General features: G+C 40.0%; 1 protein-coding gene across 4 annotated transcripts; it reads right to left on the reverse strand.

The window, feature by feature from the left end:
• Positions 1–1,566: 1,566 nt before the first annotated feature.
• On the reverse strand, positions 1,567–27,497 carry MTDH (metadherin). 4 transcript variants are annotated; one of them, XM_056854418.1, is made up of 13 exons: positions 26,993–27,497; positions 20,959–21,063; positions 19,115–19,199; positions 17,524–17,700; positions 16,310–16,378; positions 15,254–15,463; positions 13,938–14,024; positions 12,619–12,717; positions 9,540–9,667; positions 8,582–8,701; positions 7,878–7,994; positions 6,934–7,090; positions 1,567–2,132 (listed from the first exon to the last, which is right to left on the reverse strand). In XM_056854418.1, exons 1-13 carry the CDS (start codon positions 27,449–27,451, stop codon positions 2,062–2,064), a joined length of 1,884 nt encoding a protein of 627 aa, XP_056710396.1. In that variant the 5' UTR covers positions 27,452–27,497; the 3' UTR covers positions 1,567–2,061. The 4 variants fall into 4 exon arrangements, with proteins under 4 accessions (XP_056710396.1, XP_056710395.1, XP_056710394.1 ...); XM_056854417.1 differs by having other exon boundaries at positions 13,938–14,027; XM_056854416.1 differs by having other exon boundaries at positions 15,227–15,463.
• Positions 27,498–27,939: the final 442 nt, after the last annotated feature.

A 27,939-nucleotide genomic window follows, 5' to 3' on the forward strand; every position in this document is an offset into this window, starting at 1 on the left:
ATATGTTTGACTCTGGATATAAATCCTCTCCATCTTACAATTTTCCTCATGGAAGTGATGTGCTGAATCACTCCTGTGAGTTAACAAGTGTAACAGCCCTAAAGTAACCAAGAATCTTTGAAATAAGCTATATTAACAAAGGCAAAGGATGTTTTCCGTCTTTTATGTCTGTTCTGAGCAAGGCTGAACATTTTGCTACCTTTCTCAGAAGGTTCTCTCTGATCAAGTGGAAAGGTGATGCAGTATTTATGCACACTGAAAATTTTACACTAGAAATGGATGGCGGTTATCACACTAAGATGTATATGAAGAATGGCAAGTTTACAGGAAGGAACAGACATGATTTAGCATCCTCTAAAATCCCTGTTGAAAACTGTATTTCAATACTAAGTAGTTTCATGGACCCCCTCCTCTCCTGATAAACACTGTCTAAACACTACTCCCTTCTCATAAATAAAACAATGCTATCAATTTGCTCAATTTATTTTAACAACGTTGATTTAGAAATGTCACTGAATTAAAACAAATGCCTGAACATGTAAACATCTGCCATGTTCCTGTAACAGGAATTAACACCTGTGCACATTAGTATTCATTTATTAGGAACACTACCAATTAATAAGGTTTGCCTTCAGTACAACTAAATGCAGTTTGTTGCTTTAATTGACCTTGCATTGCAAGTTAATTTTACCAAAATTTCAGATGTATACAAGGGAACATTATGAGACAGTCAATAAAGTACCATTGGTTACAGCTGTTACAATTTCTCTGCCACATGAAAAAACCTAAGCCAGTCACATCAAATAATCATGGCTTTTCTTTAACAGATGCTCACCATTAATGTTAATTATGGTCCTTTAAACACACACATTTTGTAAAGGCTATATACAGTGTACATGGCTGAGCATGCACTATTCATAGATAGATACCTGCCTGCTTGATATGATGTTATGACACAGTGCCTGAAAATGATGCAGCTCAACTCTGATTCTAATCCATAACTCCTGGAGGAAATTTGGTGGTTTTACAGTTGCTATACTTGCATGATTAAAAAAAAATACAAATAAACACTAATTCGATTTAAGAACTCTAGATGCAGATTCTACATAGGTTAAGGCAGCAAAAAAAGCACTTCCTGATACAGGTGGTCTCATCAATTAAAGCTGTTCTAAAGCCATTGTTATCTTTCTTTTTTCCATTATCTGTCACATCCTTGAATACTAGAACAAATTTATGGAAGTTTTTAAAAATAGAAAATAAATCAAATGAGAAATAATGTGTGGAAGAAAAGTCACACATTTCAAAATTACTGAGAAAAAAGGGTAACAGCTACCCTACCACCATAAAAAAGAATAAAACACAGTGAGATTTTGAGCATACTGCCCCATCATCTTAAAATGTATGAGTAATGCATGTAAAAACTATCAGAAAAAACTTTGTTTTGACCCAATTTTTTTACTTTCTTAATCCAAGGTTATTGCAAATTATTGTCAAAATGTTTTTTTTTTCTGAATAGTTTATCCATAATCCTTGGACACACCCTGAAGTAGTAGCCCCTCTTTGCATGATCTTTAAGGTTAACACATTCTATTAAGTATTAAAAAGATATGGCAAATGATTTAAACAGAGTTCTTTGATTTATGTATTAAAATCAGATTGGTAGACACTGTATTACAGGTAGAGTGACACTCTAGATTTAAAGATTAGAGATCATGTTAAGATCAATCCTTTTTTCTCCAATGCACATGAAATAGGGCATAATCTGTTGTAAACAGGGCACTGCTGTAAAGCCATGTTGTTTTTAAAAATTGCTTTCCCTGTACGTTGAAAATACACTCTTCAATGCATCTTCCAGTATTGTCATATTTCCTGTTAAATTATGCCACCAATTTATTTTCCTTCGGTTCCTGTTCTTAGAGATGGCTGTGTTCATAGCAGTTTGTTTTTTTAAAAAAATCTGTTGAAATTTATATAAAATTCTGTACAGGTTCACAAATTATTGCATAAACAGCATAATCTTCACGACAAGTGTTTCTGCAACACACGTCCATTTAAGAAAATTCACGTTTCCCTTCTGGCTTTTTTCTTCTTCTTAATTTGTTTGGGGGACTCCCAGCTCTCTTCAGACTTGGCTAAGCATTCAAGAAATCAAAAAGAATACTTGTTATAATTTGTATTTATATATACTTCTATACATTCTGCATTCCTGTGCATTATTCTGAACCCAAGAATGCACTAGAGTTATGAAATTCAATCAGTGTGGCCTGATGGAATTAATTTTTATCCTTTCTAAATCTGTGTGTGTGTGTGTAAAGTGCCTTCAAGTCGCAGCCGACTTATGGCGACCACTTTTTTGGGGTTTTCAGGGCAAGAGACTAACAGAGATGGTTTGCCAGTGCCTTCCTCTGCACAGCAACCCTGGTATTCCTTGGTGGTCTCCCATCCAAATACTAACCAGGGCTGACCCTGCTTAGCTTCTGAGATCAGGCTAGCCTGGGCCATCCAGGTCAGGGCCATATATACACAGCACTATACCATTTAAAGTGCAGGTGCCCTGACCCGGATAGCCCAGGCTGGCCTGATCTTATCAGATCTCCGAAGTTAAGCAGGGTCAGCCGTAGTTAGTATTTGGATAAGAGATCACCAAGGAATATCAGGGTCACTATGCAGTGGAAGGCAATGGCAAACCCCCTCTGAATGTCTCTTGCCTTTAAAACTATATGGGGTTGCCATAAGTTGACTGTGACTTTAATTAATTCCAAGCCAAAGGAGTTTAAAACATGTTTTTTTTTTAATTAGGTATTCTTGGCATATAAAAGATTCCCTGCATGATATTACATCACTTCCAAGTCCAAAAATTACATACATCTTGGGCACCATGGCTGTATCCCATCACCACACAGAACTAAGGGTGGCAAGTTCCATCAGCACATGGAGCGTTCCTGAGGAGGTCCGGAAGGCTCCCATGCTTATGGCATTCTGCAAACTACATAAAACAGAATTGTACAGGAGTGCATTTTTATAAAGGGAATAGGGCTATATTGTAACGGAATGATTCAGAAGGTACTTTAATAAAGGGTACAGGAGTGCATATTATGCTACAGTGTACAGCATGTATATGTTGTTGTGTGGTTTTGCTCTCACTGCATTGTATTCCTGCTCATGTAATACCATTTTCTACGTTGTTTCATATACCATGTTTAATACCTGTGCTTTTTTTTTCAATTTCTGCTTTGTCCTGATTGCATTGGCTTATATTGTGTAATCTGCTCTGAGTCTCAGTTGGAAAGGTGGACAATAAACATAAATAAATATTCTACTGACATAATTAGTTACTGTGTCAATGGATTGTGCCTTGCACCAAGGAAACATGCCCTTAGCTGCATGGTGGTAGGGCACAAACCAATGTACACATCAACTTCATGATGTGTGAAATTTAAATGCAGAAAAAATTAGTGGCTCTCAAATGGAAATCTCAGCATTCTAATTTTCTTAGAATAAAACAGTGGCTTCTTATCAACATTCAGGATCCAGTGACCAAACTGAAGGCATCTCAAGCGGGAAAGCAAAAGATCCAAGGACATAAAAAAGGCAGCAGAATTAAAGACAGAGATTCTACAAAGCAGATTTTGATGAACTTGTAAGAACAGTCAAGTAAGCAAAAATCCTTCTAAAGGACCAGCAATTTTGTAAATTAGCTTTTACTACAAATAACTGCAATCCATGTATGTAAAAACAGAAAAATACAGGAAATAACTACAGTGAGGTATGCCCAACCATCTAAGGGGCTCTTCCTCCAACAGAAGAAACACTTAAGTTGGCGGAAGCCTTGAAACTTGAGCCAAAAGTGAAGGTGGGATATAAATAATTTTTGCTCAGTGCAGTAGTAGACTACAGGTAGAATCCACCCCAGTTACTATGTGATGCTTGTAATGATGAGAGAGAAGAAACTGGAGTGTATAATGAAGATCAGTTACTATAGATGTGAATACTGGTATAGAAAACATATGCAAGTTATAACTAGAGATGCAAGACAGTGGTGTAGGAATATTGGAACAAATAAGTATATGAGGCATAAAGAAAACATAGCAAATGTGATGTTCAGCTAGGAGAGCAGTTATAGAAGAACATGAACTATGCAATATCTCCTTTGTTAAATGTCTCATCATACTTTGTAAAACACAGAAGTAACACTCAAAGAAAAGAAGGGTTGCAAAACCAGCAGGTTCCTTGAATCAAAGACTTCATTTCTTTGCTCAAGCATTCGGAAAAAGTTAACTAGGCAGAAGTTAAACCCACTACAATAGGAGAGTTCATGAAGAACTGAACTATTCCAACATACATCAACTTACAAGAACACTGTGTAATGTAAATTACTCCCTTTGATACACAGTTGTAAAATGACTTGATATAAGTCCTGCTCCTGCTGGAGTCTTCAAATGTTATCTTTCTTACTGCACTCCCACATATGCTACAATGGCCACATGGAAAAGAACCTTTTGGTGTTGTCTGAACTAAAACCTTGTCCCTAGCTATTATAATTGGCAGTCTGCTCGATACCAATTTATCTCTGAGGTTTTTAGCTCTTCTAGACGTAAAAAGAGGTAAGTTTTGACATCTTGGGAGGTTCGCCAGAAGGTGCCAGTGTTTGGAAATAATATTCTGAACAGATTTGTAAGTGGCATTATATGTAATCATCCTGTCACTCTCACGGTTTTGTTCTGTTTTGGGGGTCAGTAAGGTTTCTCTTGGTGTATTGTTGGCATGAAACCATCCCCTTTTTAATGTTCTAGATTAATAACTCCTTGCTGCCAGTTGCTGAAATAATATTTTTGCTTGTCTCTGAAACCTTTCTATAGTACTGCAATTCTTTTTGATCCTCAATTGTGAATAAGGTAGGTTCATTTTTAAATGATGTAGGCGAAAGCTGTCCCCTGCTAGGTAAGAACTGGCGTCAGTGGGCTTTCCGTACACCTCTGTCTGGAGGGTAAAACCCATTCTGGTAATCTCCACATCTAGGAAATGAATTCTGGATTTATCAAAGGTCATCTCAAATTTTATCGTATTGTGAATGGTATTAATGTATTGGCTAAGCTTTATAAGGGATTCCTTGGGTCCCTCCCAAATGAGAAAAATATCATCAAGGAATCTTTTGTACAGGATAATATGTTCATTATAGATGTTATCTTTTCTGAGGATATATTTATTCTCAAGTTTATCCATAAATAGATTGGCTAATTCCGGTGCAAACTTGCACCCCATAGCTGTGCCAGAAACTTTAAACTGGGGAAAAAATTTCTTCAGGCATAGCTCTGCTATATGGCACAGGAAGGAAGTTGGAGGGTTTGGATGGAGGCCTACAGATTCCCTTGTCTCTAGTACTTCCCACAATACCTCTGAGGCTTCATCCTGTGGTATGTTAGTGTATAATGACACCACATCTAGAGTGACAAAGAAAACCTCCTCTGCATCCAGCCTGATGTTATTAATCATGTTAAGGAAATCCATGGTGTCCCGCAAATATGAACCTATTTTTTAAACCAATGGTTTTAAAAACAAATCCAGATATTCAGCTAAGGGTTCCAAAAATGGACCCACAACCAGAGACAATGGGTCTACCTGGTGTGGGTAGTGTATCTTTGTGAATTTTAGGTAACAAATAAAATTGAGGCACCCTTTCCTCTGATTGTAGTGAAAACTCATAAGGTGATCTATTAATGTATCCTTCCTGGAGTCCCTCCTCTAGAAGCTGTACTATTAGTGCTTTAAGCTGTTTAGATGGATTCTCTACACTCCTTGTGTAGTGTGTTGGGTTGTTTAATTGTCTATGGGCCTCAGTTATACAATCCTCTCTACCCCAGATTACTGTGGCTCCTCCTTTGTCTGCTGGTTTGAGAATAATTTCTTGTCTTTGGCTGAGCTGTTGTAATGTCTTGTTCTCAAATTTATTCAAATTATGCCAAACTGGTATATCCTTTTGTTCCAATTATTTTAGTTCTTCCAAAATAAGTTCCTAGAATGCCAATATCCTTGGATTGGTGGTAGTTGGGTTAAATGTACATTTAGGTTTCAATTGTTCTTTCTTTTCCATATCTCCCATCTCTTTATTGTTTTTAAAAAAATCTGCCAGCCTCATTTTTCTCAATAGGTTCTGAATTTCTACCATTAGTTGACAATTATTATGTGGGGGTGTGGGGATGAAAGAGAGACCTTTCTTAATACCTGGAGTTTAACATCAGTAGGTTGAATTTTGGAAAGATTAACTATCTGTGATCCCTCAAATTTGTCTATTTATATCTTTTTTTGAACTCCTGTGGTTTGTATCTCTTTCCTGATCTCAACTCCCGGCTTTGACCTAAAAAACCCATATGCTGATTATCCCTTCTGAATGAAGACTGTTTCCGATTCTGTTGGGGAGATGTACTAATATACAAAGGAGTCTCCTCCTCTGATGGATTACTTTTGTCAAGATTGGAACTGATATTAAGGGTAGTATTGAAAGAAACTGATTTTTTGTGTGAATTATGCTTCTTTGCTGGCCTATTTACTGAACTATTCACCAAAAGTACAAGAATAACAAAGTTTTCTTTAAAGAGAACAGTTCTGGAAGCCAGGACAAAACCTCTTTATTAGAAGAGAAGTTCCACAATGGAACAACCTTTTCTGGGGCTGGGGCAATCTCCTTTCTTAGACACACCCAAGAAAACTTGGCCAGGCATATTAGAGAATACCCAGCGTTGGAAAGGAGTTGTCCTTTTCAGCCTGCTTTATTTCTGTTTCTACAAAAAGGGTTGTTGCACTACACAGTGTGAATTTCATCACAATGCTGCAAGGTATGTTTTAAGTGTGAGCCAATGAAGGTGATGAGATTGTTTTACATAGGTTGCAACTGACAATAACATTGACCAATCTCAGTAAGGGGGAATTACTTACTCTGTGGCGGAGGCACACTGTTTTGCTTAATATTAGAAATAGGAACTTCTGTCTCCTGCAGCATCTGTGGCACTTGGGAAGGTATCTTGTCAGATTCATTCTCTGATACAGTTACAGATGGCTCAGTAGAAACAGCAAATGAGGGCATCTCCTCAGGCTAAAATAAGAAATATGTATCAGAACACTGACTTTTTGGTAACATATCAGTATGCTTGTAACACAGCATGCTGAAATAAGCAAAATAATATTTGACTCAATAGTCAAACTGAGCCCTCTATTCAATAATTCTCCAGTGACATATTATAGCACTGAGAAAATATTTCGCCAAGAAGTCTCATTTTTTGACACAGTCTCTCAATGCCGCCTACAAACATGCAACAACATACTTTAAGTTGTGGTTTAGTGGCTGCAGCATCACACTAGGATCTAGGAGACCCAGGTTCAAAACCCCACTCTGCTATGGAAGCTTGCTGGGTGACCTTGTGCCAGTCACACACTCTGTGCCTAACCTACCTCACAAGGTTGTTGTGAGGATAAAACAGAAGAAAGAAGAATGTGAGCAGCCACTTGGGACCACCACTGGGAAGAAAGGCAGAATATAAATGAAGTAAATAGAATAAAAGCCCAGGAAAGTGGATGCCAGTCAAAAAAGAAAAATCTTTATTAGCCTTACGTGGCAGTAGTAGTAGCTGTGTCAGGTTTATGAATAAAAGAATTCAGAAGAAAACTCAAACCCCAAAATTAAATTCCTGTAGTAAGCTTCCAGCAGCAGCTGGACTATATTTTTTGGCTATGACGGTCTGAATTGTGCAGATTGACTTGGGAAGAGGTAGTATGTTGATGGACTCCAAAAAAGGGAATTCAACCACATGGTTGTTGCTTTTTTTTAGCTGAGTCTATTAGTCGTCAAGTTTTGCCCAACATTCACCTAGGTCTAATTATACCTCAGCTTCTTCACTAGTGTTGATTGTTTTTAAAGAGAAAGACATCCCCTCTTGTTGAACTTTTGAGGTATCTTCTGGAAATTCTTCTCCAGCATCTTTATCTACGTCTTCAGCATCCTATAAACAAAAAAATGCACTGCTGCACACTTAATCCTGCAAGTCAATTCTGTTGTAAGATGTAAACCATGGTGGTGTAGAAAACCTCTTTAAATTACCAACTATTAATGATCTAAATTGTCTAAAAGAAGCTGTCAATAGTGTTCTGCCCAACTGGGAAAATTAATGCAATACAGCTTTCCCAATGCTGCTTACTCCTTCATATGTTCCATTACGTTATTTTCCATCAGTCCAAACCTGATCTAAAATTACTACATACCACTCTGATCCTAAGATAATGCAAGCAAACATGACAAATGGCTTATGTGATTTAGCTAGAGAGAGAGAGAGAACAGTTTTCCTCAACTATATTGTAATAAAACATTAACTCCATACTGCAGTTATAGGATTTCTGCATCCTATTTCAAATTTTATTGGAGTAAAGAAATAAAACATTATATGATTTAAATAGAAGGTGAACTTGGCTCAACAGACATGTATTTATTCACTAAAGGAAGTGGTCATAGACTGTTCTGAATAAATCTAGCTTTAGAATAAAAGGTCCCAATCAAACTGCGGTTCCAGAGTGAGTGCTTATTCTAGGTTACCTGTACAGGAGAGCTAGCCTCTTCTCCCTGCTTCTTCTTTTTCTTCTTCTTCTTTTTTGACTTGCCACTTGCTGTACTGTGCAGTGTCTGTTCTGTCTTCTCTCTGTCATCATCTGAAACCTAACACACACAAAAAACCAATTATGTTTATAATCACAAAAAGCTGTCACACCTCACTCAGTATGTGATATCAATCTCCACACAATCACTATGGGTTAGATCCTATGAATTGTGAATAGAAGTTCACTCAATAGATGTCTGCCTAGGGTTGCCAACCTCCAGGTGGGGCCTGGAGCTCTCCCAAAATTACAACTGATCTTCAGACTAGAGATCAGTTCCCCTGGAGAAATTGGCAGCTTTGGAGGGTGACACTATACTCCGCTGAGGTCCCTCCCCACACCCTGCCTTCTCCAAGCTCCTCCCCAAATATCAAGGAATTTCCCAACCCAGAGGTGGCAAGCCTACCTCTGCCCCTTCTTCTTGTGCATCTGACAGCCCTCTTCCCTCTGCTCCAGGTCAGGAAATCCTCACAAAACACCTCATGTAGGAAGAGAGGAAGTGATTTCTGCCAGTTTCCCATCATGCTGCAACATCCCATAACGTATCTCGCTTTGCTCCCAAGGGTCCCCAGATACACAAAAGCAGCTTTTTTCCCCCAGCGCACAAACAGCTGCAGGGAGGGGGATCTAGTCATGGTTCATATGATCAAACCCAGTACAATTGAGTCTTTAAACCTATTCCATGTATAAATATGTTTTTTCTAAATACTGAGTAGCAGCACACCTATCCAATACCCAGGGGCTTATTTTTGCTCTGGCTAGCAGAAATCAAGGGGAAAGACAGAAGCAACTGTCTAAGAAACCAGACTTCATTTTCCTTTGTGTAAAAGATGAACTACTGCTCTGGATCAGCTCAGCAGTCCAACTAATTCTAGCTCAGACTGCTGCCAAACCAATACCTTTTGAATTTCAGATAATGCTTCTTCAAGCTGCGGGGTGGGTGGAGCCTTTTCTTCTTCCACCCAGTTTCCCCATTCCTCAGCTGGTGCGTTCCAATCTGAACTGGGATCAGTGGGAGAAAGCCCATCTGTGAAAAGTTGAATGCATTTCAGGTGATCTAACTGAAGACTGATTAGCATACAATCACCATGGAAAACATCTGCCGGCCACTAAACGTGCAAACTCTGGTCACGCTGCTTTTAATATCAATTATTAAAAACATAATTTTAAATCATGTTGTAAACCAAATACTGCCCATTAAAGTTTATCATCAGATACAGACTGAACTTTCAGTTTCTTCAGCCAGTGTTCTAGAGGCCTCTTATCTGAAAGCTTTATTACATTAACGTTATCATTATGAAATGATCATTGTGAAACTTGCAAAAGAAGAGTTAGTTTTAAATTTACACCAATTTGAATATAAATTACATATCAAAAAGGACAATCTCAGTAGAGAGACTGAGGTTACAGGTCAAGGTAAGGACTCATAAGGAGCATGTTAAAGGATGACAACAGCAATTTAAAAATGTCTGCTTCTTTCCAAAACGGCCTTGCAAATTTTAGACAGTGCAGCTGGTATTGTTTGGAGTTAATAAAACTGATAAAAGAGTGCTATGTATAGAACACCTCAGGGTTAATTTGCCCCCTGAGGATCTTCAAATGGAGTGTTACATTTTCCAATACACTTAAGTGCCATATTTTTTTGTCTCGAGTTTGCATGTTAAGGTTATTTTTCAAGTTATAAGTAAACGTCCTCCTCAACAATTCTGGCTTGTAAGATAGTCTATAGCTTATCAAGGTGAAAGCTTTCCCAACATGCTCAGAGAGGCTATTCCAGAATGTGGGATCACCACAGAAAATGCTCAGGTGTGAGCTGTAACTGACCACACCTGTCTGCAGGAGGGCACATAGAACAGATCTTGATCAGAGGAGTGGAGGTATCACACAGGGGTGTAACAGGAGAGGCGTTCTTACAGGTATGTGTGTCCCAGGCCATGAAGGGCTTTATAGGTAAGAACCAGCACCTTGAATTGAACCTGGAAACAAATGGGCAAGTAATGTAAAGATCTTAAAAATCAGTGATCCATACAAAGCGACTTGCTCCAAGTAATATAAAAGCTGCGGCATTTTGCACTGAAATTTCCAAGTTGTCTTTAAGGGCAGCCCCATGTAGAGTTTGCTAAGAGTACCATGCCATGGATCAGCATGGCTAGGTTAGCTGTGTACAGAAAAGGGGGCCACTTTGAACATTAGATGGTATTTGAAAAAGCATCTTTTGTCACTACATGCCACTTGTTCCTCAAGTAAGAAAACAGGATCTAACTATCCCAACTGAAACTGACAGGGATAGCCTAAGTCAAGCAAATGTGTTAACTGTAACATCCTCAAGGACATCAGCCTTGCCAGCTAGTATCATCTGTGTTGTATGGATTCAGTTCCACCTTGTTCTCCCTCCGCCTCTTGACTATAACCAACAGACACTGGCCGAGGACAGAGACAGCCACTTCTGGGGGTTCAGATAAGATTCTATAGAACTGGGTGTCACCAGCATATTGATGACACCCAACTCATCACCTGTGGACCATCTACTCAAAAGGTTCCACCTAGTCATTAAAAAGCAGCTCAGATACTGTATATCCCATTAAAAATCCCGTAAAGCAGATTCAGTCTCACACATCTCAACCCTAAGGACACAATCAGCTAGAAAAGAACCAAACTATTCAAGCTCTTTGCCCCTAATCCCAACTCCCATTTCTATGCACTTCAATAACATCAAGTGATCAACCATATTGAAAGCTGCTGGAAGATCCAGTAATATTAATAAGGAAGTGAAAAGTCCTTAACCTGTAAATGGAAACTGTCCAGTGACTAAAGCCCTCTCTGTTCCAAAGCCAGGTCAGAAACACTGAGAAAGAGCAAGGGCTTTCACAGATTTTCTACATTTCTAATTTTCTGCAAGGGAGGGGGGAATCTTACTACAGCTAAGTACCAGTAAACTTGTAGAAATCTGGGGAAACACTAGATTTTTCAGCTTTACAACCATGACACAGTGTTAAGTATGTCACAGCAAAAAGCCGCAAAAATCTTAAACACCAAACGTTGGATCCAGTACTTCCAAGAACAGAGCAAGTTTATAGAAAAAAAATTTTTTTGCTTAATTTCCCTTCCACCAGCTGCCCCCCTGCATGTCCAAAGTCACCACTGAGGGGAACAGAACAGAATGTCATGCGGCACAGAGGGCTGCAGCAAGGAGTACAGAAACTACTTACACTTTAAAAAAAGCACTGGGTACAATCCACTAAGAGCCCTGTGGCGCAGAGTGGTAAGCTGCAGGACTGCAGTCAAAAGCTCTGCTCACGACCTGAGTTTGATCCCGACGAGAGTCAGTTTCAGGTAGCTGGCTCAAGGTTGACTCAGCCTTCCATCCTTCCAAGGTCGGTAAAATGAGTACCCAGCTTGCTGGGGGTAAAGGGAAGATGACTGGGGAAGGCACTGGCAAACCAACCCCGTAAACATAGTCTGCCTAGTAAACGTCGGGATGTGACGTCACCCCATGGGTCAGGAATGATCCGGTGCTTGCACAGGGGACCTTTACCTTTACCTAGAACCCACTGAAACTTTTTGTGACATAATCTTTCATGGGCCAGAGTACCTATAGAATCCAAGAGAAGAAAAAGCTTCTTCATTAACACTGAGTGATGCTCAAAGGTTAAAACAAGATGCACCGCTTCTTTATTTCGTGGCCTCACTTTGTAGAAACAGCAACCAAACCCCAAACCCACTGCTCATGTTTTTCCTCTCCTTTTTGGATAGCTACATTTACCCATCTCCACAGAATATGGATCATGAAGGCTTATGCCACAATAAGTTCCCACCTTTAAGGTGGTGCAAGAGATATTCTTGAACAAAGTGTGTGTATCCCCTTTTTGGTGGTTACTTAGTCACAGATTTCAACAATTGGGAAAATGAGAACATGAATACAAATCTTTAAGCTAGATGTCAAACAATGTTCAAGAAATTGAAAAAAAAGGAACGTACTTAACCCAGACCACTCATCATCAATATGAGCCTGATTACGGCTTAAATCCCACTGGAAATCTGTAGTGCCAGGTTGAGAAACAGACTCGCTGCTGGATCCTGAAGAGAAAAGAAGACACATGGTCAGCATTAGAGCAACAATCCAAGGTTTCTATTTTCCTAGTGGTGGAGAGCTGAGTCAGCAGAAGGCTCCCACACCCATCACCTTGTGTTGGCTGAAGACTCCACTGTTTGGAGGAATGGAAACTTTGGATCCAGCCCAACAGATTATAGTCAAATCACAGGCAGAGGACTGTGAGCAAAATACAACTTTCTCCCCTATCCTATTACACTCCCCACCCCCCATGCTGTTTGTTTGGCCCTCCAGGTCAACTGGCTGGCCACCGAATGAAACAGTATGCTGCACCACTGGTCTGATCCAGCAGGGTATGTTCTTATGAAGGGTATTCCTGATTAAGATTCACTAGTCTAAGCAGGAAGAAAGTAGATTCCTTTGGAATGTCATGTTGGAAGAGAGATTTACAGATAATGTGGACCGCCAAAAAAACCAAATCAGTGGGTTCTAGATCAAATCAAGCCTGAACTGTCCCTAGAAGCTAAAATGACGAAACTGAGGCTATCATACTTTGGTCACATTATGAAAGACAAGAATCACTGAAAAAGACAATAATGCTAGGAAAAGTTGAAGGCAGCAGGAAAAGAGGAAGACTGGGCATGAGATGGATTGACTCCATAATGGAAGCCACGGAGTTAAGTTTGCAAGACCTCCTCAAAGCTCTTAACAACAGGATGTTTTGGAGGACACTGATTCATAGGGTTGCCATGAGTCAGAAGCGACTTGATGGCACTTAACACACACACAGTCTAAGCAGAAGGGAGCAAGATTTGAACAGGTTTTACTTTCTTGTTCTGGAACATCAGACCATAAGCACAAAAGTGGATAAAACTGTACACATGAACACATGAAGCTGCCTTATATTGAATCAGACCCTTGGTCCGTCAAAGTCAGTATTGTCTACTCAGACCAGCAGCAGCTCTCCAGGGTCTGGGGCAGAGGTCTTTCACATCACCTACTTGCCTAGTCCCTTTAACTGGAGATGGCGGGGATTGAACCTGGGACCTTCTGCATCCAAGCAGATGCTCTACCACTGAGCCATAGCCCCTCCCCAATTAACATATTTGTAATTAACATCTTTGAGATCTCTATTCATTTAGAAGGGCCTTGTCTTTCCAAACACAAGCATATTCTTAGCAGGGATGAGCACATGTTTTCCTAAAGGCATGAAGTCCACATTTGTAGAGCAATTTTTATGTCGTACCTGAAACTGCAGGATTTAGTCCCAAAGAAGTGAATGAAGCAGAACTCTGTTCAGGAGTATTAATTCTTCCATCCACTCCAGACCAGGCTGCTGGAAAGATAAGAGACTCAAAATTTTTTGTCACTGATAATTAAAGGAAAGATTCTCAAGACAAGCATCTTACAACAGTATCTTTCCTTTACCTGCCAATACATATATACGAAGATCATGCAACTTCATTGTACAAGTACTTGTAGAAGCCTAATGCTATAGCCAATGATTTAACTCCTTCATACCTCTCACCCCACGTCACCATAATAACATGTTAAAAATCTGGAATTTGTTTTTTAATTCTAACGTGTCAGAAACACAGATCCAATGTAACGTCTTCCATAACAACATTATTCTTGTTCTAGGATGTGTACCTTATACCTCCCAAACACTCCAGTTAGTTTGTTCTATAGCCAGATCTGAATTAGTTAGGTATCCTGTAATATGATGCATACACCATAAATCATGATGCATGTCATTTTTCATCCTTAATAAATGAAAGAAAAATGTCCAAAAAGTGTAGAGAATTAAAATGAAGTTTCCTTTCAAATGTACCCACTTAATATTGTGTCTGTACACATATGATTGGTGATAAATAATCACTGCCTGAATTGCTAGTTCAAAATTAGGAATGGGAGTAAAGGCACTCAAACCAGGTTACATGAAATAAGCAAAATCCATTATATTTACAATACTGTTACCCCTTAAAGGATCATCCTCAATACTTTTAATAATCATGCCAAATAATATTCTGTGCAATATTATATAAAATTACTAACATAGAGAGCTTTACTCACGCAGTCACAACTTCCAAGTCCAAACGTGTCCTTTTTTCAATAGTGATAAAAAAAAAATACAACACACAGGTCGAAAAGGTCTGAAGAAGTGCCAGCTATCTGTATCAAGTGTACTTGAACAAGTTTTCTGTCCACAAGACAACAATTTCTTGGAGGGGGAGGGCAGAATTTCAAAACTGGATTGTGACAGTATGTGTGAAAGGAAAAAAAAGTAAAAATTCTTTTGTGGGCATGTCCAACCTTTCATTTGGATATCAAGTAGCTCTCTGGATCCTGGCCCTCGCTTATGAAAGAACGGACTGAAGCGCCTCAATTATTACATTGGGAATTTGGTTAAAACAGGTTTTCCTGCACTGCACAATATTTTGCAGCAGAGATAAATGATATATATATATACTTAAAAGAGTACCAATACTGGTTCCATCTGATGGAAAAGGCTCTTTTGGAGAAACAAGCACTTACCAATACTAGGGAACAAAGTGCGCTCACCCCAGGTTCTGCCCACCAGGGACACTCCCCATTCCTTCCCATTTCCATTATCTCCTGTATCTTTTCCCCAAGCAGATGTCTCATTCTTCTTCTTGCTACCTGCAGATGACACCAAAGTCCATTTCTCCTCACTTGTACCAATTTGAGAGGAGAGCTTTACAGGTTTTTCATTCCAGTTTCCTCCATTTACAGTTGGTCCTTCACTCAACCCTGTAAAAGATATGCACACACAAAAAACCACAAGCTTAACAAATGTTTTGCTTTAAATATACTATCTTTATTGCTTTAAAAATATTATTAATATTATAGATTATTCCTGGTAGCAGAATAAAACACAAGCTAAAATATTTAATTATTTTCAAAACGGAGAAACTTATCAAGATTAAGGTTATACTATTTCTATATCACTTCCTTTTTACTCTTACAAAAGGAATAATTTCTTGTAAAGTTTTTTCTTGTAAGCCGACAATATCAATTCCCTTTTACTGAAAGTGGCTTTCCAAATATATCAGAACAAGAACATACCGCATTATCATCATCCTCCATTGAAAGGGGATAAACTTGCTTTAGTTTCCAGCGGTAGAACTTATATGAAGGCAAGTGGGAAAGTATATAACTTATACCAACAAATACAAACTATTCTCTAGATAAAACACAAATCTAAGCTTTCTTCCCACCCTCTCTCCATGGTAAGACTGCAGTTTTATGCAAGTTTACTTGAGAATCTCACTGAATTGATTAGGGTTTGCTTCTAAGTAAAGTTTCAAAAATCATACTCAATAATAAGAACAATGTGAACCACGTAAGCTGTAGTAGGCAACTCATGCATTCAGGTTTGTGCTATACATCCAGATTAAAATCTGCAAATTGGGAGTTATTTGGAACAAAGGTACTAAATCTAGAGAATATGTGTAATACAAATAGTGAGAAAACTGTACAGCTATTGTGCAAGACAGCTAACCTGAAGATGGTGACTTGATGAAGTCAGTGTACTCTCCAAGAAAAAACAGTATCATGATTCCGGTTAGCACACAGTACAAAACAGGCAGATCTTACCTTGCTGGAGTACAGTGTCACCTTTTCCAGATTTAGAGACGTTAACTTGAATATCTGAAATACTGTCACCTGATTAAAAATAAAAACAATGACTAAATATGTTAATAAGTTTAATACCTTTATACAGATGGACAGACAACAGCAGACAAACATACACACAGCCTAATTCTATATTAAAATCCTGAGAGAATCTCATTTCATTCTAATAACTTTCCAGTTGTGTAGTTTAGCATTTCAAAATGACCCAAGGGCTAAAAAAAAAAAAAAAAAACCAGAGAAAAAAGCCACCACAAATCAACAAGTATATAATCTTAACTCATGTTAAGGGTCAGCTGGCAATTAGTATTCACGTGACAAGGTTAAGGGAACTGACAGAGTAGGTTTTTACGATATGGGGGCATTGAAGGATGAAGCTGAAACTAAACTATATAGAAATTCCCTGTTACAGAATGTTTTGTGCCTTCAGTTAACATAACTTTATGTGGGATCTAAATCACACATCTCATCAAGTTCAGTTTCCAAAAAGGCATCAGAATGCCGCTAAGAGATTTGGAGGTTTCATGTCTAAAAGGTAATCTATAAACCTGGTAAACTTACAAAGGATCTGGCTTTTTGGTAGAAGAGGAAAATGCTGTATAGCTACTAGTTATTCCAATAAGTACTATATAAAACTGTCAAGATATTAAATAATCAGACTTCTCCACAGAGGTTAGGAGTGAGACAAGAGTGGAACAGAACCAAATAAAATTAGCAGTGACTTGTGCAATAAGGAATCTTCTGAAAACTGTCAGAAAAGAGCCAGACCAAAACAGATTAATTTATTTTAATTCATTTATCCCTCACCTTTCTCCCAAAGTGGCTTACATCATTCTCCTCAATTTTATCCTCAAAACAACCCTGTAAAGTAGGTTAGGCTGAGAGTGTATAACTGGCTCTAGATCACCAAGTGAGCTTCCATGGCACGAGTGGGTATTTGAACCCGGGTCTCCCAGATACTTGTCCAACACTCTTAACCACTACACCACCTCTCATGTCCAGCCTTATTCACCTCTTTAGCTTTATGGTAGGCATTTTAACCAACCTGTCTTGTATCATTTGTAACTAAATCCATAGAGAAGTGATAGTTCTATTTATAACTGTAATACTAGTTATATCCTTAAATATTACTCTCCCCCCCCCAAAAAAAAAAACAGGGGGAGAAACACCACACATACCTTTGCTTTTTCTGGGGCCAATTGAGAAGGATGTCGTAGATGTTGGTTGTTCACTGGACACTGTAACTGAATTCTCCATGCCTGGCAAATTTGATTCTGGTCCAACATCAGTCAATACCTTATCACGTTTACGTTGCTGCCGTTTCTCTCTGTTACTGATTTTTGTTTCCCAAGCTCCTGAAAAGGTCACAAGAAACAGTACTGTATAAATCAGATATAGTAACATGGTTTTCAGATTTTGTTCCAGAGATTTCCAGAGTTCCTTGGTAATGTCAAGGGTTCTTGAATGAGATTAGTACAGGTTGAGTATCCCTTATCTGGAAATTCGATATCCAAAATACTCCAAAATCCAAAACTTTTTGAGCACTGAAAAGGGTAATAAAATGGCACATGTGCAGGCCAGTTGCGCCAACAGCAGGTTCCCCATGATGACCCACATCCACAAAATTATTAAAAATATTGTATAACATTACCTTCAGGCTATGTGTATAAGGTGTATATAAAACATAAATTAATTTTGTGTTTAGACTTGGGTCCCATCCCCAACATATCTCATTATGTATATGCAAATATTCCAAAATACAAAAAAATCCCAAATCTGTAACACTTCTGCTCCCAAGCATTTCAGATAAGGGATACTCAACCTGTAATGCCTACAAGATTTCCTGAATGATAACTTTCCAATCTATTATCTTACAAGGCAATGATCACTTCTGTCAGAAATGTATGCTCTGTATACACAATGGGGTTCATGAATTCTAGTCAGCACCCCGTATACATTAAGCATGGATCCTAGAACCTATCTCCCATATTCTTTGAAAAGTGCACATCTTTAATGGCAAATGCACACTTCTTTGGCAGGCAAGGTAATGTGAAACAAATTCCCCAATTGTAGGATATTAGAAACCAACCAAACTAGTACATTAAATTGGATCCCACAGATCCATTCTGCTAGCAGTAAGCTTTTAAACAATATCAATGTATCCGCTGTAATATTGCTGTTATGTTCTTAATTTTTATTGGCGCAATGCCGCAATAAATGTTTCTGTTCTGTTCAGTAAGCACTTTGCTCTCACCCATGGGGCTTTCCCGGATTCAAGGAGGGGAAGATCCTTAGGTGGGAGGAAAACACCATTATTATTGGACAGATCCAGAGGCTATAACCCAGTGACTCCAGTTGTCTAATAAAAGCTCAAAGCAAGCCAGTCCTCAGCATTCATAAGTGTATACTGTGTGTATAAAGTGCCTTCAAGTCGCAGCCAACTTATGGCAACCCCTTTTAGGGTTTTCATGGCAAGACACTAACAGAGGAGGTTTGCCACTGCCTTCCTCTGCACAGCAACCCTGGTATTCCTTGGTGGTCTCCCATCCAAATACTAACCAGGGCTGACCCTGCTTAGCTTCTGAGATTTGACGAGATCAGGCTAGTTATACAACTGCATAATTTAAATGACAGCTTTCCTACTTCACATGAAAAGACTACTAACCTATTCTTGGATTGGTAATCATGAACGTTCAAGATAGCAGTAGGATGAACCATGAACTTCTTAAGAAAACTACACACTGATGTTCTGTTTTAGCTTTTCTGTACCTTCATCTATTTCCTTTCCTTCAGCGCGTGACTGGTCCTGAACAGTTTTAGCATCTCCCTTTGATTTCTTCTTATTCTTCTTTGACTAAAATAGAAAGCAATTCCCCCAATATTTAGCATTTATCAAAATAGTTAAAATGAACAGAAAGTATAGAAGAAATAGCAAGCTTTATAGCAGGTGTCCACATTAAGCAATAATTTAAAAGTCAGGAAGAAATGTGGAGAGGCATTCTATCACTCTGCTCAGCTAATCAGGCAGCCTTCCTCTAACCCACGACATCTTCCTTTGGAGGATGAGGCTTCTCAGCTGAGGTGAGATACAACTTGCTCTCTCACACAGAGTAATAGCAGTACTTCTTGCAAAGCTCAAAATTGCAGCAAATATCTGATCTCCAAGAATTTTTTTTTTAAACTGAAGCACAGGTTGCAAGTGCCTCAGCTTTATATATGCTAAATGGTATGTTGCTTAATTGTTGTGGAACCTGAAAACTACTGTACATGTGACAAGAAAAAGTTGATTTAAATTGGAATAAAGGTACTATCAATGTTGTAGGTTAATCTGAACACATGAAGCTGCCTTATACTGAATCAGACCCTTGGTCTGTCAAAGTCCGTATTGTCTACTCAGCAGCAGCTCTCCAGGGTCTCAAGCAGAGGTCTTTCACATCACCTACTTGCCTAGTCCCTTTAACTGAAGATGCCAGGGATTGAACCTGGGACCTTCCACATGCCAAGCAGATGCTCTACCACTGAGCCATGGCCCCTCCCCAATTGTACTTTCACAATTGGTTATGCTTTTATTATTTGATATATATGTTATATTTTGTACAACTAAAAGTAGTTACTGAAAATACAGCTTTATTACAATTTTCTTATTTAAGATACTTTACCCAAATTTTGATCATACATTGTCATTTATTTCAATATTCTATTAGATAGTGTGGTGTTGCGGTTACAGTATTGGATTAGGCTCTTGGGGAAACAGGTTTGAATCCCCACTCTACCATGGAAGATCACTGTGTGATCTTGCTCCAGTCACACACACTCAGTCTAACCCACCTCACAGAGTTCTGTCAGTCATACAAACATCTTAGAACACTAAATGAGGCTCAATAATATATGTTCTCTGATGTGAAAATATCTGAGTTCTTTCAGTACATTTTCTCTCCATGTGAAAACAAGGTGGTAAATTCACTGTCTCTCAAGCACCAACAGGTTTGAATGATGGGCCCACAAATGTAATTGTCAGCAGCAAGATGGTGAATGCATCCTTCTAACCAGACTAGAGCTCTCTTCCACCCTTCTCCAGAACCTGGAGAAAAACAGAGACTCTCCCAAGATTGTGCAATGCTCCAGAAAGTAGAGATTTCTAGCTGTTTTTTAAGCCTTTCCACTGTCAGTGTGTGGTCTGCTCCTATCTTCCTCCATGCTTGGAGCTGGAGAGGAAATCCTGCCTCCCCAGCTATTCTGTGCTCAGAGGTGCAGAGCTCAGCATGAGACACACTAAGCCCCATCCATCCCACAGTGGGTGAGAGGCTGGCTTAGTGGTGAGCATAAATTTTGACTGATGACTAAAGCCAGCCAAAATTTGTGAATACTGCAATGTTTTTGACAACTCTTCCTTTAATCTGGGCCAGTGTTTTAGACTGCCCTAGTCCACTCCAGGAACAGGGAGAAAAGGAAGTTGCTATCTCTGCAGTTACACACAATGATTATCAGTCAGAATTTTGCCTCTAAGATGCTATTAGACTCACATATATCTTTAATTTTGCCTCAGATCAGAATCTCAACCAGATTAAAAATTCCATTTGCAGATGTCTATTATTCACAAATCAGTAACCAACCTTTTCAGTTTTCTTTTCTGCATCAGATGGCTGTTTTAGGTTGTCTCTTCGAACAGTCTGCATTATTTCCTCTTCAGACACTTCATGAGCAGGCTGACCATTAAGCTGGATTCATAAGAAAATTAAAATATTTCATGGTTATGAAATGTAATAATACAGAAGCCAGTATTCCATACATTAATCGTAGATTGATAAATTTACCTACCAAGAGCATTTAGAGTAGTATCTGTTTGCTTAATGCCTTCTTCAATAGCCAAAACCATTTTGTCCACAGTAAGTGGACTGATTAAAATAAACTATACGTGGCACTGCTCAGTTTTCAGGCTACAACCATGTCCTGTAAATGACTGTGAACATTTGTTTTGGAGTATATGTTGAAGCAGCAAATTTAATATTAAATGTTTAGTTATACAGTAGTGATTTTATGTTGAGTCAACACCTGAATAGCTGATGTCATCTTACAGCATATGTGGAAAGCTTATCATGTTATTAGGAGCCCCATGATGCAGAGTGATAAGCTGAAGTATTGCAGTCCAAGTTCTGCTCACGACCTGAGTTCGATCCCCACGGAAGTCAATTTCAGATTGCCGGCTCAAGGTTGACTCAACCTCCCAGTCTTCTGTTGGTAAAATGAGTGACCCAGGTTGCTGGAGATGAATTGTAGATGACTGGGGAAGGCAATGGCAAACCACCCTGCAAACATAGTCTGAATAGTAAACGTTGTGATGTCACCCCATGGGTCAGTAATGACCTGGTGCTTGCACGGGAGACTACCTTTACCTTTTATCACGTTATAGCGGTTTTATTCCTGCCTTGCAATTACCATTTTAACAGTGATACATTTTTACAACACAGAGTACTAAGTCCATGTCTGATCCACCTGACAAAATTAATTTCATATGATGAGTTCCTCTCCACCAAACTTAGGCTTTTTCAGCTCCCACTGATTTCTGTGGTGTGCGTGTAAAGTGTGTGTTTATTTTTCTCACTGAAGGCTAGACAATACCCTATTAGAATTTTATTTTGACAAAAATTCCTAAAATTATGCTATGCTTTCTCCAGCTCTTGAAGAAGTTACATACATCTCACAGGAGAGCAAAGATAGCCTGAATGAATAACCGGCATAGGTGATCCACCATGATGACTGAGGCATTTTCAGTCCCAAAACCAGGTTGGAAAATAGACTGTAATGCATTGAGATCATCAGCATCACCCAGGAATGTCTGGAGCTGGGCTGCCACTATCCACTGATGTACCTCAAACAATATTAGCAATTAACATAATTTCATAGATCACCTTGCTCTGGTTAAGTCGTTGTCTCATTACCAGCTCCTTGAGGGCAGGGGAGACTAAATCTTTTTAGAATTGCACTGACTACCTCCCAGATTTATGCCAGTGATAGCAAACAAGGGTCAGGCATACAGATGGTAGTATACACGCTGGCCACACCCTTGGATGCAGAGAATGGAACTCATTCTCACAACTGCAATGAGAGACAGCGCGAGCAGCAACCCCAATGTAGCATTCTATTCAGAATGAATGCAAGTTGCTTCAGTCACAGCATCAAAATAGGTCAAAGGGGCCTCTACCTCTAAAATATTCTGAGATTTGACAGAAATGTTGCATATATTTCAGTTTTCCACAAATCTCTGAATTTTCCTGAAAAAAATATGCCCCCCATGACTTCACAAATTCTGAAAATTGCACATTTCTATTTCAGGAGCAGGCCAGATAAATTGAGGGGGAATGGAGGAGATGGGCTCTTCTCTGTCTTGGATGATCAATCCAAGACAGAGAAGTATTCAGCAGCTGTGAAACTTGCCTCACTTTCAACTGGTGCTATCTGAGCTGCTGCACTCCAATTCAAAAGCGTTCAGCAACAATTCTTGCTTTGAAGTACTAAACCTCAAAAATAACTTCCTGTCCCTATTTCTGACACGCTGAGAAGACATCTCATGTGATGGGGGAAAGCTAGGAACTCAACATTTAGAAATCGTCAAATGTATTTTATAATTTAAAAATAGTCTGAAAAAAAAGTTTTAGGAATACTGTACATTAGATAATTTAATACTTTTAAAGTGTAACATGCTTTCTAATAATGCATGTTAACTTGCATTCCCAAAACTATTTCTTATGTCCTGAATCAAGATTACAGTTACAGTATGGTTTTTAAAAATGGTTGCTTGCTGTTTCATGTTTGTTCACACAAACCCTGTTCTCACGTCTCCTTCCCATGAATGCATCAAGATAATTAGCTGCTTCCTCTTCTGTGGAAAACTATATTTGCTCTTGCACTTCAACTAGTGGACTGCAGTTTGCCCAGGGACAGATGTAATAATCTTGCTGTGCACAAGGAAAGAGTGGGAAGCAGGGTTTACATGAGCAAGCCTGAAGTTCCTTTAAGCTTTGTTCACTTAGCAGCAAACCATGGTGGTCATTATGCCAGAATCATGTGTATGCTATCTTATCTGTTACAAAAGCTAAAAAAAAAATGTGGAAGACTAGGATTTTCTTTAAAATCTTAACAGTTAAGTGCTGATGTGTTTTAATATACATATAAACAAAGATTCACTATATGCCTGTAAAATTTCTTGAAAAATACACCAAAAGACATCTGAAGCTACTGTATTCTCAAATATAGGACTCCTACATTGGCAGTGTCACAAAATCAAATTTCTAAATATAACAGTAGCTTGAGTTGAGTTCAGATTCTCACTTGACAACATAAGAAGCTGGAAAAGACCACAGCTGCAAAAGATTCACTTCTACAACTACATCTAATCCTTGATTTAGAATGCTAGAAAACTAACCTCTATAATTTGTGCTGCACTTATAAGCACGTCTAACAACATTTCTTACACAGAATACACAATGTAGCTCATGTTTACCTATTTGCCAATCCCTTATCTGGAACCTGGTAACAGTACACAAAGAATAATTATCTAATTCATGGATGTCAAACATAAGGGCCGAGGGCTAGATTCGGCCCCTTGAGGGCTCTTATCTGGTGAGCAAGCCACCCGAGGCAGTCACTCCCCCAGCCCTAATCTGGGCTGGTAAGCCTGCTGGGAGCTTGCCAGCCAAAACAGCCATCTCCCCAGTACCGATCTGGTCTGGCGAAGGCAGCCACCTCCCCCAGTCCTGAGGTGTCAATGTTCAAAGACTGTCAAATAAAAGAAAATACTGTAAGAGTGTTATTGTTTTAAGCATATTTGTATTTTAAGTAAAAATAAAGTAAAAAATAAGACTATATATTGGCTTTGACTGTGTCTTCTATAAAGTTTGCTATCTCCGCTACTTGGCATTAAATTTTATGGTACAAATGGCCCGGCCCAACCAAGTGACAAGTATGTCATATCTGAACTTCGTAACAAATGAGTTCGACACCCCTGATCTAATTCCTCAAACTGGTTAAGGATGGTACTGGTGCTGTAGCCAGGCCCCGAAGCCTGCCATTTTCTCATCCACCAAGTGACATACAAGCTGTATTTAAGAGTGTATGCAGATTAGTGAGTGAAATCAAATGCCCCCATGGTAGCCCTAGAACAAAGAATTCTGTAACACAGGGCAGTATTGCATACCAGAGTCCTGTGCGTCAAATGTGTGTTGAAATTGGGGCAGAGAACATGTGAAAAGAGCTATAGTCTACCACAAATTTGGAAGATCAAATATATCTGTAGTCTACAAATGATACTGGTTTCCCACCCACCCCTAAAGTGAGATTGGTTTTAAAAAAACCTAAGAAATATTACTTTAAGCTGTCTCCCAAAGCAAAGTAAATCTTTTAAAACACATCCAGAAGATTGGAGGCTGAAGTAAGGTTGTGTGCTGTTGATAGGAAAAGGGTAAAAGCAGAATAACTTGGAGAGCCAAAATGATAGGAGAGGACTGCACATTGTTCAGAAGCTAGTCAAATCTTGACTACAAGTCTATTCAAACAAGGACATTTTAAAATGCCCCCTTGTTATTCAGAATAAATGTTCAAATTTATTCCTCATAAGTTAATGTAGTTCATTGTCATGTCTACCAAAGAAAAAGGGCAGATAAGACAAATGACCAGGGCATACCCACATGGGTATACCTACAGATATTCACATGTAGAACTAGATGTAAGAAACAAATATGGGGGGTGGGGGCTTAGTCCTATGGAGTTACTTTTCCTATTCTTATAACATTGTTTCATGCCAAATGTTTCCATAACATTGTTATGGGTCGAAAAAGGAAAATTCAACATTGTTAACAGTCCTGTGTTCACCATTCCCCCCCCCCCAGTCCCTGTATACAGGCCTCAGCTAACATTACAGATGTGTGCAGAAAGGGAGCATGAGCCTCAGGTTTGCTCCTGCTCCCAGTATGTAACTTCAATGGGCTCAAGCAATCTCCAAATTAATAGTCTCAAATGGCAATAAATGACATTCATGTACTTAGCTGACTTCCAGACTTGCACAATTGCATAGTGCCAATTTTTAAGTTTAGCAAAGAATCTACTACATATCATTTATAACATTCAAACTATGAGTGGCCTTTCAAATATGTAATCATTCTAGATAACACAATCATATTACAGTAGCTTAAGCGTTTACTATCATGTGACAGTCAAGCATATTATTTCAGTTAAAGTACTGTTTTAAGTCACTGATTTTGCTGAACCTCATTCACTGGCATGGCTGGAAGAAAATTTCAAATGCCTAGAAACCAGCCCTAGATTTGGGGAAGCAAATGTCATGATTTTAGCCATGAACTCTGCTGGTCTGAAAACATTCTGGGTTGTTAGATTCTTAACAGAAAACACAGGGACTTTCCGTAGCTGCTTCCTACCACATAAACTCACAAGGTCATAAAAGTGAATTTTTAATTTGCTTTAAAAAAACCTTTAATTTTAGAATGATGCCTGATGTCTTGATTCCCTTTGTACAATACACAGTTCTGGGATGGTCTGAGAACAGTTCTAACTACTCCCATCAACATGACTATGTGAAACAAAACAAAAAAGGTTAAATAACCCAATTCAATGCATACCTTTTCTGAATCAAGCCTCACTAGACACACAGTTCCTATCAGTGCAATCCTATGCAGAGTTACACCAGCCTAAGCCCGCTGAAATGAATGGGCTTAGACTGGAGTAACTTTTTAGGATTGCACAATAAGTGAGCTGAAGACCATGACCTTGCAGTTCTTCAAGGGCTACTTAAATCCCACTTCCTGCGTAGGAAAAATTATGAAAACCCAACTGGATCCTTCACCCAGGGCAATCTCTCCTACACAAAGACACATTTTGTTATGTATAACAGACTGGAAAGCAGATTGGGTGCAAACATTACTGCAGTCAGCTAAAAATTTACACGCTGTTCAGTAAGCTTGTCTACTAATGTGAGCAGTGTAACATTTGAAGGCAAACTCTACGCAGAAGATTATGGAATTTAGTTCAGTGACCAGAAAACTTTCAAGATACATAAATGACAAAAGTGACTGCTGTTAAGTTCACAAGTCACCACTTCAGTTGCTGAATAATGAAAAAAAACACACAACCAAGAAGGGTTCAGAAAAAAATGCAGGGTCTACCAACTTCGACCGTTGCAAAAGCCTCAGATTTCTATGAATGGGTGTTAAATGTTTAACACAACCCATGTAATAGGCATTACATGGATTGCGTCACTTTTTTTGGAATTTACTTGTGTCAAATGTGTTTAGTCATATACTTTGCACAAGTCTGAGAACACTCTGAGTGCACCAGTGTAAAGAACACGCATAGCTTTAGGCATAAGAAAGCAATAAGCAGCGCTTGTCAAACAGCCCCAAATCATCATGGACCACACTGATTATTTTAAACATGGGCTCTATCGTGGGCCTCTAAACACTAAACCTTCAAAGTACCAGAAAGCTCCTTTTTGTGCGATTTGCGGCTACCTCCCTGGAATCTGTAGCCTACTGCTGAGGGATAGTGGCCTTAGACCTTCCTGAGACAACTTTCTGGCAATTCCCTCTACCCATTCTGCCCGCCCCCCCATCCCTCTTCCCATGACATTTCGCTCACTTTGCTCATTTTCTCCGGCGGTTTCTTTTTATTCCGCTTTTTCTGCTCTTCCCCCTTCAGCAAGAGCATCGTGGCTGCCCCAGGAGCCGCCTTGTTGGGGCCACCGCTTCCCCCCCCTCCTGCCAGGCCCGCCGCCGCCGTTTCCTCCTCCTCCTCCTCGTCGTCTTCCTCCTCTTCCTCGCCCGTCTCGGCTGCCCTGCCGAGGCGCTTCTTGCGCGCATCTCCCGCTCGGGCGCAGCCCGCAGCCCACAGAAGCCCCAGCAGGACCAGCAGCGCCAGGACGGATGTCGAGAGCAGCACCAGCCAGGTGGGCAGGCGCTGCGGCTCCAGGCCCGGCGGCAGCTGCAGGCCGAACTCGGTGCGCAGTAGGCCCACGCCGGCCGACAGCGCGTCCCGCAGCCGGGAGGACACCTCCTCAGCCTGCTGGGCCACAGCCTGTTGCCAGCTCGGCGCAGCCATGGCCCCGCTGGGGATCGGACCGGGACCGGAGGGAGACTCCCGTCAAGCCGACCACATCTCGCCGCCGCCGCCTGAGAAGCAAAGGCCCGCCGGGCTCGCCCGCTTCGATGTCGGCTTCCAGTCAGAGGAGCGGCCCCGACTTCGCCTGTCGCTCCGCTCGGGCTGCCCGAGGCGCCTCCTCAGCCTCTCACGGCCCAGGAGCGCAACGTCACTCCTCCGCCGCCGCCGCCACAACTCCGAGGCGCATGCGCGCGTCGGTAGCTCCCTGCGCGCGCACGGGCGAGCCGTCACGTGGGCCGTCGGGAGCCGTTGGAGAAAGGGGGGGAGAAAAGGCTCCGAGCTGCGCGTGCGCGCGGGGCTCCTTCCGTCCTCCATATATGGGACGACTGAATCGCCTCCCCTTCTCTTCCCTTTCTTCATTCGAGTACGTCGGGACGCAAGGGACGCTCAAGGAGTCGCTGTGGTCTGTACACGTCACTCCCAACCCT

This window comes from Euleptes europaea, chromosome 8, assembly GCF_029931775.1.
Source record: "Euleptes europaea isolate rEulEur1 chromosome 8, rEulEur1.hap1, whole genome shotgun sequence".
In the NCBI taxonomy this organism is placed as follows: Eukaryota; Metazoa; Chordata; class Lepidosauria; order Squamata; family Sphaerodactylidae; genus Euleptes; species Euleptes europaea.